Here is a 12615-nt window from a genome sequence, read left to right as displayed (position 1 = left end):
TGTAGCCTCACCAGCATTTCATCTCCGAGAAAGTTTTCCCAGAGAGAAGTAAAGCAAGTGTGTAAGTTCATCTCTGAATGTTTGTAAAGCATTCCCGCGTTAAGCTTAACAACCGATATATGGAGCGACTGCCTCTTCTTGCTGCTACTTCAATCATGAAACTGCTTAATGATCAGCTGATCGGCTTTTCTGTCGTGAGTCCGTCTCTCTTCTTTGTTTTTGGCCCACTTCTCACCAGAAAGAGGAAACCAGCAGCTGAACAACAGCAGCACGTTTAAGCTTGATAAGCTGTTGTTAGAATTTATTTAATATTACTTTCTAAACCAGGATCCTTTTCTACGTAGCTGATGGCTGGTAACTGTGCAGGGGCGGATCTAGCAAAGTTTAGCCAGGGGGCCCGATAGGGCATTAACAGGGAAAAGGGGGCACAAAGACATACTTTTCTTTCTTATTCTCATTTAAAATGTCTAGCTTTTAATAAATAATTATCTGACTCTTACACCCAAAGTTTTAATCTGATGTAAAATATATAGAAGTCATTACTGTATATAGTAACTGTTAAGTCTAATATTCCCTAGTAAGCTATAATACTTTTTCCTTTGGGAAAGTACCATCTGTGAATTCTGCAATTCTGTTGAAGAAAGATGTTGAATCTATTTAATTATTCTTGAAAAATAATTTATTTCTGTGCATTTTTCCCCTGCATCAAATTAAATTTGATTACATCGATTAAGCACCATGAGGTGGAGGGTGGTTCCCTATTTTTTTTTTTTTTTTTTTTTTTTGCTGGGAGTTTGCAACCCTATTAGTTAGGTTGCTTAATATTTCTGCTAAGTACTCTTTAAAATACCAGAATAGGGAGGATGGAGTAGGTTTAAGTTTATTAGATTGATCAGTGTTGCTGAACTATGAAATATTTTGGGCGCAGTGTATGTTTTATATACAGGTATAACAGAATAGCTTTAGTGTTGTTATTTATTTAAACTTGAGTATAAACTTATACAAAATGCAGCAACAAATATTAAAAAAACGTTTTATTGATTAAAAAACACACTATATCGGATTCATATCGGTATCGGCAGATATCCAAATTTATGATATCGGTATCGGACATAAAGTGGTATCGTGCCATCTCTACTTTTTAGTACCAAAAATCAGTCACAAGTATTATGATTTAAGAGTAAATTGTACACAATTTATGATGAGTTTCTATTTGTTAATTTATGGGCCTTTATTGTGAGCCAAAGATGAGATAAGAATTGCTTTTTTTTAAAGTAACACAACAATGGGCACAGTGTTTCTGAGCATCATAAAATACAAGGTGTGTGAAGGTCTACCTGTAGTTTAACCACCCGGTAACAGTGGACTCCTCTCAGATCAGTGTGGCCTCAGTATTGACGATATAACCCACACATACCCGAGGACACACTCACATTCTTGTGTACTGCTTTCCTGGGAGTTCATGGCCTCTAATAAAGTTAAGCCTCTTCTTATGAGTTCTCAGATCTTTTAAAAGTTCCCAACTCTTATTCTAGTTTTACTGTCTAGGTGGAAGAGAAAGAATGAGAGAGGAAGGCAAGTCTAAAGATTATTTCACACTGCTGTCTTCATTTTCCCATGAGGCCTATTTTGTATTTTGTAACCGTGTGTGACTGTGTTTTAGCCTGATTCTCTTCGCTGAGTCCGTGTTATAGTGTGTGTGAACACCTACGCACATATGTGTGTTTGTACGGGGTGCGAAAGCGGCGGCAGTTTAGGGTCACAGAAGGAGATCCATTACGTCACCATGGCAGCCAGCCTTAATTACAGCTAACTATAGTTGGAGCAGAGGGAGCAGAAAAGGGAGAGAGAGCGACGGAGCAATGAGTGTAATTAAAAAGTCTATTTGAAACCATGAGATTATTATAGTGATGAGGTTTGTGTAATGGCTTGTACAATACACTGATTCATGTATCTCATTCTGTGCATGCAAACACTGAAAATATAAGCCTGTGCTCAATACATTACCCGCTCTGTGCCGAAGAATACGTGCCAATTAATAGTACTGGCCTATTTAAAGGTAACATCATGTAAAATAATCTCTAATTGCACTATTGATCCATTTTAGACTGATTCTTTTTTTTCTGATCAGCAGGCTAAAATGACCCTAAATTTGAATGTTGTTTGCCATGTTTTTTGTTACAGCTGTTAAATTGGTGTAATAACCACTATCTTTGCCGTAACTGAGTTGTCCTAAAGATTTCTATTCAGGATACTTTGAACATAAACATTGTCTCTTATAATCTCTATTTCTACTCACACTTCTAACTGATGGCTAATTTTTAGCTCAGAGAGCCAGTCTAGACCTATTTTCATTTAAGTACATATCTATTAAGTCGCTTTATGGTGCCTGACCCTTTCATGCTGCATCTTTATATTAAAAGCTTTTTATTACTGAAACAGGATCCGTTTCTAATTTGGTGAGAGTAATGGAAAAAGGAACAGAAAATTTGTGTTTCTAGCTAAAGAGAAATACATCTCAAACTTCTCACCAGTTAACAATATAGCCTTGAGGTTAGAGTCCCACACACCAGCACAAATCTCTGTCCTAATGAGGACACAGACGGGATCTTTCAGTTTTTATGTATTAACACAAATCAAAAATAATTATAATATATTTTATTTATTGGCACATTTAACCTCCTAAGACCCGAACTCTTCCACGACATGCATTTTAAATTTCTCTTTGATATTTGGGCATATTGGGGCCCAATGAATGTAAAAACAAAGAATTACCAGATTTTTTTTTTTACCTTATTTTTATCCACATATTAGGATATTCGTTTAGAATTTTGATAGAACAGTAGCAGTATAATGTCCTCGTAAGTGGATATCACGCCCATGTAGAGCAAAATTGAGTATTTTGGTCTAAATAACCCAAAATGTGAAATCCACATATGTGGACGCCAGGTCCTAGGAGGTTAAAGACCCTCAAGGTCACCTTACATTATTACAACAAAATTTAAAAAAAAAAGGTAAACAAAAATAAAAAGTATGTATGTACAAGTATGACAGTATAAAAGCTAAACGAAATAAAAAATGGACTAAGACAGAAAAGTGATGAAGGGTATGCAATTCTGAATACATAGGTTTTAAGATGTGATTTAAAAACCGAGTTAATAGTGCGGAGATCTGGTGGAAGTGCATTCCAAAGTTTTGGTAGTCAGTCCCATTGTAGTCAGGTGAGCAGTTGGAACAGACAGAAGGGAAGCTGAAGAAAAGGGGAGTGTACGTAGGGGTGAGTACATGTGAAGAAGGTCAGGTAAATATGGAGGCGCAAGGTTTTTAAGTAGATCAAATTTTTCATATAATATGAGCAGCTGTATTTTGAACTAACTGCAGTTTATGGGGAGGCTTATGAGGTAGACCATAGAGAAGAGAATTGCAGTAGTCTAAACTAGATGTGACAAAAGCAGTACAAATATGGCAGTACTGTTTGGAGAGAGTGAAGGATGAAGGCGGTTAATATTACGAAGATGAAAATAAGAAGACCGAGTGATATTATTTATATATGTTGTGAAGGAAAGAGTGCTGTCGAAGATGATACCAAGACTCTTATCCTCAGGGGAAGGGGTGACAACAGCGTTATCAATGGATAATGAAAGACTTTGGTTAGAACTTTAGTCAGTTTTGATTTGGTGCCTATTAGAATAAATTCTGTTTTATTACCATAAAGTTTGAGAAAGTTATGAGTAAACCAAACCTTGATTTCACTTAAACAGTCCGAAATGGATGTGGGTGGGAGAGTAGCTGTGGGTTTGGAAGATAAATAGAGCTGGGTGTCATCTGTGTAGCAGTAAAAGTGGATATTATATGACAATGAGCCTAAACAGACTTCAAAGTTAATTACCCCAGTGAGTCTACTTTAGAAACATGAACAGGTAGAAACGGAGGCTGCAGTCTAGCTGCTCATCACTGCCTTTGTTTCTTGTTGAAGTTCAGGCTCTGGCTGCTGGGCTGGGGTCTTCATGCACTTTAACATCACTCTGCTCTTGGCTAGCTTTGAGTTAGCATGCTATCTGTGCAGATGCTACTTAAACAATTAAAATTGTTCAAATTCAATTGTTCAATTGTTCAAATTCACAATCTCAGGTCAAGATCAAGGAAACAAAATCAGTAAAGATTATATTAGTCCAACTGTGTGACCCTTTGTAGAGACCTGTTACTTGGTTGGGAACAGCAAGTAAAAACTGTTCCCAACTGTTTCCACCACATACAGTCTCAACCATAAAATGTTGTATACCCAACTTTACATCGTATGTTAATATTTGTATTTAAATGGACATAGTTTTTTGAATTTGTTATTTATAGTAGAGTATTTTGCTTTGATTTTTCAAAATGACATGGAAACATATGCACAAGCCTACCTGTAGTTTAACAAATTACAGAATAAATGATTACAGAATTTGGAGAAAAGGTTTTGACATTTTAGCTTTAACTTACTCAAAAATGTGAACTTTTAAAATACTCACTAATTGATTTACTTACAGTCGATTAGTTTATTACTCAATTCAAGGGCTATTAAAGCACTTTAGCTCCAAATCCTCTTTCCTTTTCTTTTCGTTAGTACCTTAACCTCCTAAGACCCAGACTCTTCCACGACATTCATTTTTAATTTCTCTTTGATATTTGGGCATATTGGGGCCCGATGAATGTAAAAACAAAGAATTACCAGATTTTTTTTTTAACCTTATTTTTGTTTTTAAGAAAAATAAGAGCCACATATGAGGATATTCGTTTAAAATTTTGTTAGAACAGTAGCAGTATAATGTCCTTGTAAGTGGATATCAGTCCCATGTAGAGCAAAATTGAGTATTTTAGTCTAAATAACCCAAAATGTGATGTCCACATATGTGGACGCCAGGTCCTAGGAGGTTAATGGATTGGATAATCAAGACCTTGGGAGACTCGCACTGAAACATTTTTACCCCTCATTCACTGGGAACCTGATTCTAAGGCACTTCCCAACTTTCGTTACACAGTTCAGCTGAAACAAGCTCGTACATGTGTCTTGTACTCTCTGTTAAACTCCTGTTTCTGTCTGAAAGGAAAATGAAACAACCTCAACCAGCATTTAGTGTTGTACAAGCAATATTTCAGCCTCACATTCAGACTCTCACATTTCCTAGAAAACTCATGTTCGAGATAATTAATTTCTTACATAAGCAGTCAGTTTGGTGTCTAGAGTATCTCTTTTCAAATATGATGGTTGTTCCTTTTCTGGGCCTCTTTGATTTCCCAAATCAGCATTGCTTCCTGGCCAGAATGTGCACATCATCATTGTTGAGAGTCAAGAGTCGGGGCCGGAGGTGTAGACAGCAGCGTTGTGGCCCGACGAGGTAGCTCTTCTGTTTTGCGCTTAACCAACAGTTGTTTGGTTTCCCCAGTGTATGATTCACAGCAATCCTGTTGGCACTGAGGGCAAGTCAGAGAGATGTGATTGTTTTGTAGCCTTAACAGACTGAATGTTTGGAAGATGCTTTTGGTGTGTGTTGTGAGTAGAGTGCAGCATGTTGGTGCTCATGATTCAATGCACCTTGGATTACCGGTCTTCAGTACAGAAGTGATCCAAATGGCCTTCATGTGTGAACTGGCGACTGTGGGAACAAGTAAGGATTTGACTCAGTGAGGATTTCTTTATTAAGACATTGAAAAGGTTCAAAAATACACTTTGTTCTACAAATAAACTGAGTTAGAGTTAACTTTGAAGGTTGACTTAGTCAGTCTTAACTACCTCAAGTGTCAAGGATGGAAAGAGTGATCAGACAGTTTTTACTGAAGAACCGATAAATACTATGCTGGTAGTGTGGAGTATAAATGGAATTTTAATAAGACTTTTTAATCTAACATTGAGTCCAGTCAAGTAAGCGTGGATCATCGTTTTAACGATGTCCCAGGTATCAGTGCAGACTTTTATTTCCATAAGTGAGTATGACAGCCTTTTAAAACTCATCTCTGTTCAACCATCTTCCTACATCTTGCTACACTTATACATTTGCACACACACACACACACACACACACACACACACACACACACACACACACACACACACAGACAGACCTGACGATAATGCTCACACATTGTCAGTGATGACATTTCCGTTTTTGTTTCTTTCCTAATTAGCAGTCTCTCCGCTCGTCTGGTGCACCGTCCGCCAATCGGCAGAGTCCGCTCATTACCCAGGGGTTTATTTCAGGGTCTTTGTCAAATGGAGAGTGAAAGTGACAGCTCAATCTAACCTCAGCAATAAGCCTCGCATGGTCGCCTCCTCACTGCTGGTAGAGGGTTCAGCTTGGCTATCATCGAGGGGCACACCGGATGGTACTCTGAAACTAATTGAAATGCCACCCTGTTCTTTCTTTTCATGTCTTTTCTTTCTTTATCTGCTTCTATTTTCCCCTCTTAGTTCTGGATGTCTGCCTTGGCCATCACTATCCCAGTGCCCTCCGGAGCCTTCATGCCAGTATTTGTCATTGGTAAGAAGTAAATGACTACATGTGTTTGTGTGTGTAAAGGGACAGAAGAAACCCAACCCTAGGTTTAACCCTACTCTACAGGATTACGTTTGTGTAATTTAACATACAGTGGGGCAAAAAAGTATTTAGTCAGCCACCGATTGTGCAAGTTCCCCCACTTAAAATGATGACAGAGGTCAGTAATTTGCACCAGAGGTACACTTCAACTGTGAGAGACAGAATGTGAAAAAAAAATCCATGAATTCACATGGTAGGATTTGTAAAGAATTTATTCGTAAATCAGGGTGGAAAATAAGTATTTGGTCAATAACAAAAATACAACTCAATACTTTGTAACATAACCTTTGTTGGCAATAACAGAGGTCAAACGTTTACTATAGGTCTTTACCAGGTTTGCACACACAGTAGCTGGTATTTTGGCCCATTCCTCCATGCAGATCTTCTCGAGAGCAGTGATGTTTTGGGGCTGTCGCCGAGCAACACGGACTTTCAACTCCCGCCACAGATTTTCTATGAGGTTGAGGTCTGGAGACTGGCTAGGCCACTCCAGGACTTTCAAATGCTTCTTAGGGAGCCACTCCTTTGTTGCCCGGGCGGTGTGTTTTGGATCATTGTCATGTTGGAAGACCCAGCCTCGTTTCATCTTCAAAGTTCTCACTGATGGAAGGAGGTTTTGGCTCAAAATCTCACGATACATGGCCCCATTCATTCTGTCCTCAACACGGATCAGTCGTCCTGTCCCCTTGGCAGAAAAACAGCCCCATAGCATGATGTTTCCACCCCCATGCTTCACAGTAGGTATGGTGTTCTTGGGATGCAACTCAGTATTCTTCTTCCTCCAAACACGACGAGTTGAGTTTATACCAAAAAGTTCTACTTTGGTTTCATCTGACCACATGACATTCTCCCAATCCTCTGCTGTATCATCCATGTGCTCTCTGGCAAACTTCAGACGGGCCTGGACATGCACTGGCTTCAGCAGCGGAACACGTCTGGCACTGCGGGATTTGATTCCCTGCCGTTGTAGTGTGTTACTGATGGTGACCTTTGTTACTTTGGTCCCAGCTCTCTGCAGGTCATTCACCAGGTCCCCCCGTGTGGTTCTGGGATCTTTGCTCACCGTTCTCATGATCATTTTGACCCCACGGGATGAGATCTTGCGTGGAGCCCCAGATCGAGGGAGATTATCAGTGGTCTTGTATGTCTTCCATTTTCTGATGATTGCTCCCACAGTTGATTTTTTCACACCAAGCTGCTTGCCTATTGTAGATTCACTCTTCCCAGTCTGGTGCAGGTCTACAATACTTTTCCTGGTGTCCTTCGAAAGCTCTTTGGTCTTGGCCATGGCGGAGTTTGGAGTCTGACTGTTTGAGGCTGTGGACAGGTGTCTTTTATACAGATGATGAGTTCAAACAGGTGCCATTCATACAGGTAACGAGTGGGGGACAGAAAAGCTTCTTACAGAAGACGTTACAGGTCTGTGAGAGCCAGAGATTTTCCTTGTTTGAGGTGACCAAATACTTATTTTCCACCCTGATTTACGAATAAATTCTTTACAAATCCTACCATGTGAATTCATGGATTTTTTTTTTTTTCACATTCTGTCTCTCACAGTTGAAGTGTACCTCTGGTGCAAATTACTGACCTCTGTCATCATTTTAAGTGGGGGAACTTGCACAATCGGTGGCTGACTAAATACTTTTTTGCCCCACTGTATTTACCAAAAAAATCAAACAAAAATGAATCCTTTGAAAGTCAGTCATGTACTATAAATTACTATATATGTTTGCCACTAATTAAATACAAATAATGTTATTGTATTTAATTTGGGAATTTATTTGGCATTATTAGTATCTTTATTTAAGCAGGAAGTGAAACTTATGAGACCAATCTAATTAGCATTCTAGACTGTCACTGGAACTGCTGCCATTGAATCTGCTATTTTAAGTCTAATTGCTACCCTGCTTTCCTGTCCAAACAAAAGATGCAACTATAACAATCATTTTAAATATCCAGCTGTCAGTTGAGGAGAGAGGAGGCAATTGTCGCTGTAGGCATATGGTACATAGGATTAGGTGATGTCTTTTGACCTCATAACTTTATATCCTCCTGACACTTGACCAGGAACACCACATCCAATTCAGGGTGGTGGTGGAGCCTTAACCCAACTGTCATAGGGTGGGAGGCAGGGTACGCGCCGGACTGGTCACCAGCCTGTTGCAGTGCTAACACAGAGTCAGGCAACCAGCTTTCTTGTTCACCACCCCTAAAGTACAGTACACATGTACTGGTGTATAAGAAAGGCACATGTACAGTATTTTCAAAACGGTTGGGGAAAAAAATCTATCATTTTTAAATACCCTGGTGTGGCTTAATACCAACGTTACAGTTTTCGTTTTTTTAATTGGTTCATTTCCATTTAGAGAAAGGTTTTTCAAATAAGGAGTGCTTGATGCTGTCGTTCACACGAGAACCAAAGCAGTGGTGTATTGCTCATATTTGGAAACAGCGAGAAAATCATAATCAAATACAGTTATTAAACTTTCACTATAAAACTTTTTAGCATACCCAAGACGTTTGTACTTTTTGACCTAAGGATTTATGTTTTAGTGGTTGGCGTTACAGCATCTACTGGGCCACCACCAATATTGCACTTGCGAAATAGTCTCAATGATTGTGTGTCTCTGTTTCCCTGTGTAATTCAGGGGCAGCCTTTGGTCGTCTGGTTGGAGAAAGCATGGCTGCCTGGTTCCCTGATGGCATTAACACAGATGGTACCATCTACCCCATAGTGCCAGGAGGCTATGCTGTTGTGGGTAAGTTAAAGACACACACCATTTCAGCTGTCTCTCACTCTCCATCCTAATCTACATATTTTTGCTGCAATAAAAGACGTTTGCTTCTACAATTCCTCTGTGATTCAGCCTTTGCATTATAAACCTATATACACATTTTTCTTCTTGGCTTTCTGTGAAGGGCTTTCATCTTTGATGGCAAGAGAAATAAAAGTGAATGCACAGAAATATTTCCTGTAGCAGAATTGCTCAGTTTTTCAGCTCCAAGTTAAGGCTTTAAGTTGACCCTGATTAAAGGTGACATGGAATATGAACAGACTCAAGTGCTCCAGACAAAATCAAATTATATTTATAAGATCCCCAGACCAGTCACGACAAAGAAACCTCCTGCAAAACAGTTTAGACACCAGCTGAAAAAAAACAACAAATTTCTTCACAGTGGTGTTGTCAGATGTTCATATTCCACTAGAAAGTCTGGAAGTTGAATATCCAAGCTAATGTGCAATCCAGGAGTCCTGTTAAGAAGCAGACATTGTTTTGTTGCTTGGCAAAGGCATATTTTTGTTTTGTGTTGACTGAATAATGTACTTGAAGAATATATATATGAATACAAAAAGTGTTCACAAAAAGTGAACATAATTTAAGTGTTAAAAGAATATATTGATAAGAAACTGTATTGTTTCTCTGCATTTTAAGTCTGTCTGTATAGATTTCTGAGAAATGAACTACCAAACATGACACATTATCCCATGTTATAATTTATTAGACAAATGCTAGGCTGTTATTGAGCTGACCATAAACTCCTGTACACCATAGTCTTTGTTTTGAGAAAAATGTGAGGCTATGTGTTCGACAGCTAAGACTTGTTTCAAACTGGATTGGGCATCCACTGGACAGAGTCAAAGCTGAGACCTTAACCTGATTAAAAGGCTGTTTGGGGACCTTAAGAGAGCTGTGCATACATGAATGCCCGCAAAGAAATAATATGACAGACTAATAGCCATGCAAAGAAGTAGTTATTGCTGCTACAGGTTGTTCTACAAGCTCCCGAACCATGAACTGTACTAAACAATGTGTAATATAAGGTTAGTGTTCATCTCAGGTTGTATTTGTACTTTTTTTTTTATAGGTTGTATTTACTTAATTTTTAAACCTGCCAGAAACTCGATAATTTTATTACAATTTTTATTAGTTCCAATTAAACAAGGATAAATAGAAAGCTAATGGTAAATATGACAGCTGTTGCTCATCAACTTTTACTCACACTGCACACCCCTGTTTGTACTAATACAGTCATTAAATCAACAATGCACTGCACTCAGTGTCACAGCTTTGTTATTCAAATATCAAGGGAAGTTAAACACAAGGAGAGCAACTGAATTGTAAAAGTAATGTGATAGACAACAAGTTTGTTAGAATATGTGGGAAAATTTTAATCAACAGCCATAATTTCCTACTACTAGTTTACTACCAATAATTACGCATTTAACGCCCAAAAAATACCCCCTTTGGACAGTGATAATAATAAGCTAGTTAATGCAAATGATTATTTTAACTTATTAATAATGTCAAAATATTTATTTTCTTCTGTTTTTTTTTAGTTTTCCTGTATGGTTTATTAAACAAATGTACCTTAAACAAACAATACTGAGATCTTTACTCTCTGGTGAACAAACCATGTAATAGAGACATTATGTTTAATGACTCAGAACTTCCCTATGGCATATCTTTACTTCTGTTTGTTGTTACTCATCAGAAGCCACAAACACTGCGACAAGCTAATGTCTGATGTATCAGTCTAGATTATTTATTTGTCTGGATACACAGACGAATAGTAAAATAAGTGATAATAACCAGCAAAGGGTAATGATTGTATACACTGGATAGTGAAGCTGTACCCAGTATTTCTTTAAAGAAATGGTTGCACTACATACATTATAGATTCTTCCTGAAGTTGTGTGTCTAATGAGGTGCAGCGTTGCTACAGTTGCTACTTGTTGACAGCCGTGCTGATTATGCCAGTGTTATGGGTTGGCGGTGGCTGTTTTTCTGGGGCTGATGTTGTTGTTGTTGTGCTGCACTATAGCTGATGAGTCACCCCTTTACAGACCTGACACTCTGATGAGCCTCTTTCATCTCGCAGCGGAGCTTGCTTTAAGGAATAAGTGTTGGGATGGGCAGAGGGAGCAGCAGCATTTATCTGAGGGGCATACATGGGCTTAATTAAGTTAGGAGAAAGAACAATGAAACCTGTCTTTGTAGACTCTCTTACTCACCATCTGTTTCTCTTTTTATTTTAATGCTTTCATTCTCTGGTATTTTCCCCCCTGGTGTTCATCTCATTCTTTGGATTGGTCTCATCCATTTTCTCTGTTAGGATAAACACTCACTTTGCCCATGCTGCTCTTTCTGCTTTGATGTGGCTAGAGTATTCCTCTTTTAACTACTCTGTATTTATTTTTTTAAATAGATTTGCAAATGTAACGTTTCCTTTTATATTGAATTATTCAAAATAGTTGATTTTTGCTTTATGGACATAGGGGAGAAGGCTGTGGGGGGGATAAATGTGTATTTAGTTGCTTGAACTGAGTCAGTATGGATGAGATAGTGTTCAATTATATTCATTTTTATTTATATAGCGCCAAATCACAGCAACAGTTTCCTCAAGGTGCTTTATATTGTAAGGTAGACCCTACAATAATACATACAGAGGAAAACCCGACAATCATTTGACCCCCTATGAGCAAGCACTTTGGCGACAGTGGGAAGGAAAAACTCCCTTTTAACAGGAAGAAACCTCCGGCAGAACCAGGCTCAGGGAGGGGCGGCCATCTGCCACGACCAGTTGGGGTCGTGGAGCCAGAGATGTATGATTCAGTGGAAAGAGGTCTATTAACAAATAGTGAGTGAGAAAGTTGACTGAAAAAGAAATACTCAATGCATCATGGGAATCCCCCAGCAGCGTACACCTATTGTAGCATAACTAAGGAAGGATTCAGGGTCACCAGATCCAAACTATATACTTTAGCAAAAAGCAAAGTTTTAAGCCTAATCTTAAAAGTAGAGATAGTGTCTGTCTCCTGAATCCAAACTGGAAACTGGTTCCACAGAAGAGATGCCTGAAAACTGAAGGCTCTCCCTCCCACTCTACTTTTAAATACTAGAGGAACAACAAGTAAGCCTGCAGTGTGAGAGCAAAGTGCTCTGTTGTTTTGTTGTTTAAGACTCTTCGAGTGAATTAACTTCCAAATCTGAAGTTTGATTTTGTAGATTAGATTAGAAATGTGTTCTATACAATGTAC

General features: G+C 38.5%; 1 protein-coding gene across 5 annotated transcripts in view; it reads left to right on the top strand.

The window, feature by feature from the left end:
* Positions 1-12615, top strand: part of LOC309687349 (chloride channel protein 2-like) — a 222624-nt gene that overhangs the window by 163523 nt on the left and 46486 nt on the right. For all 5 annotated transcript variants that reach the window (XR_014270720.1, XM_082502252.1, XM_082502251.1 and 2 more), the window contains 2 exons: positions 6449-6518; positions 9224-9334. Coding sequence is in view for 4 of the 5 variants with exons in the window: in XM_082502252.1 (XP_082358378.1) it covers positions 6449-6518; positions 9224-9334 (181 nt within the window). In the remaining variant the exon portion in view is untranslated. The remainder of the gene's footprint in view (positions 1-6448; positions 6519-9223; positions 9335-12615) is intronic.

This window comes from Aulonocara stuartgranti (genome assembly GCF_965226115.1).
Source record: "Aulonocara stuartgranti genome assembly, chromosome: 14".
In the NCBI taxonomy this organism is placed as follows: domain Eukaryota; kingdom Metazoa; phylum Chordata; class Actinopteri; order Cichliformes; family Cichlidae; genus Aulonocara; species Aulonocara stuartgranti.
Note: the sequence above shows the minus strand (reverse complement) of the source record. Positions and strands in the feature narration are given on the sequence as shown.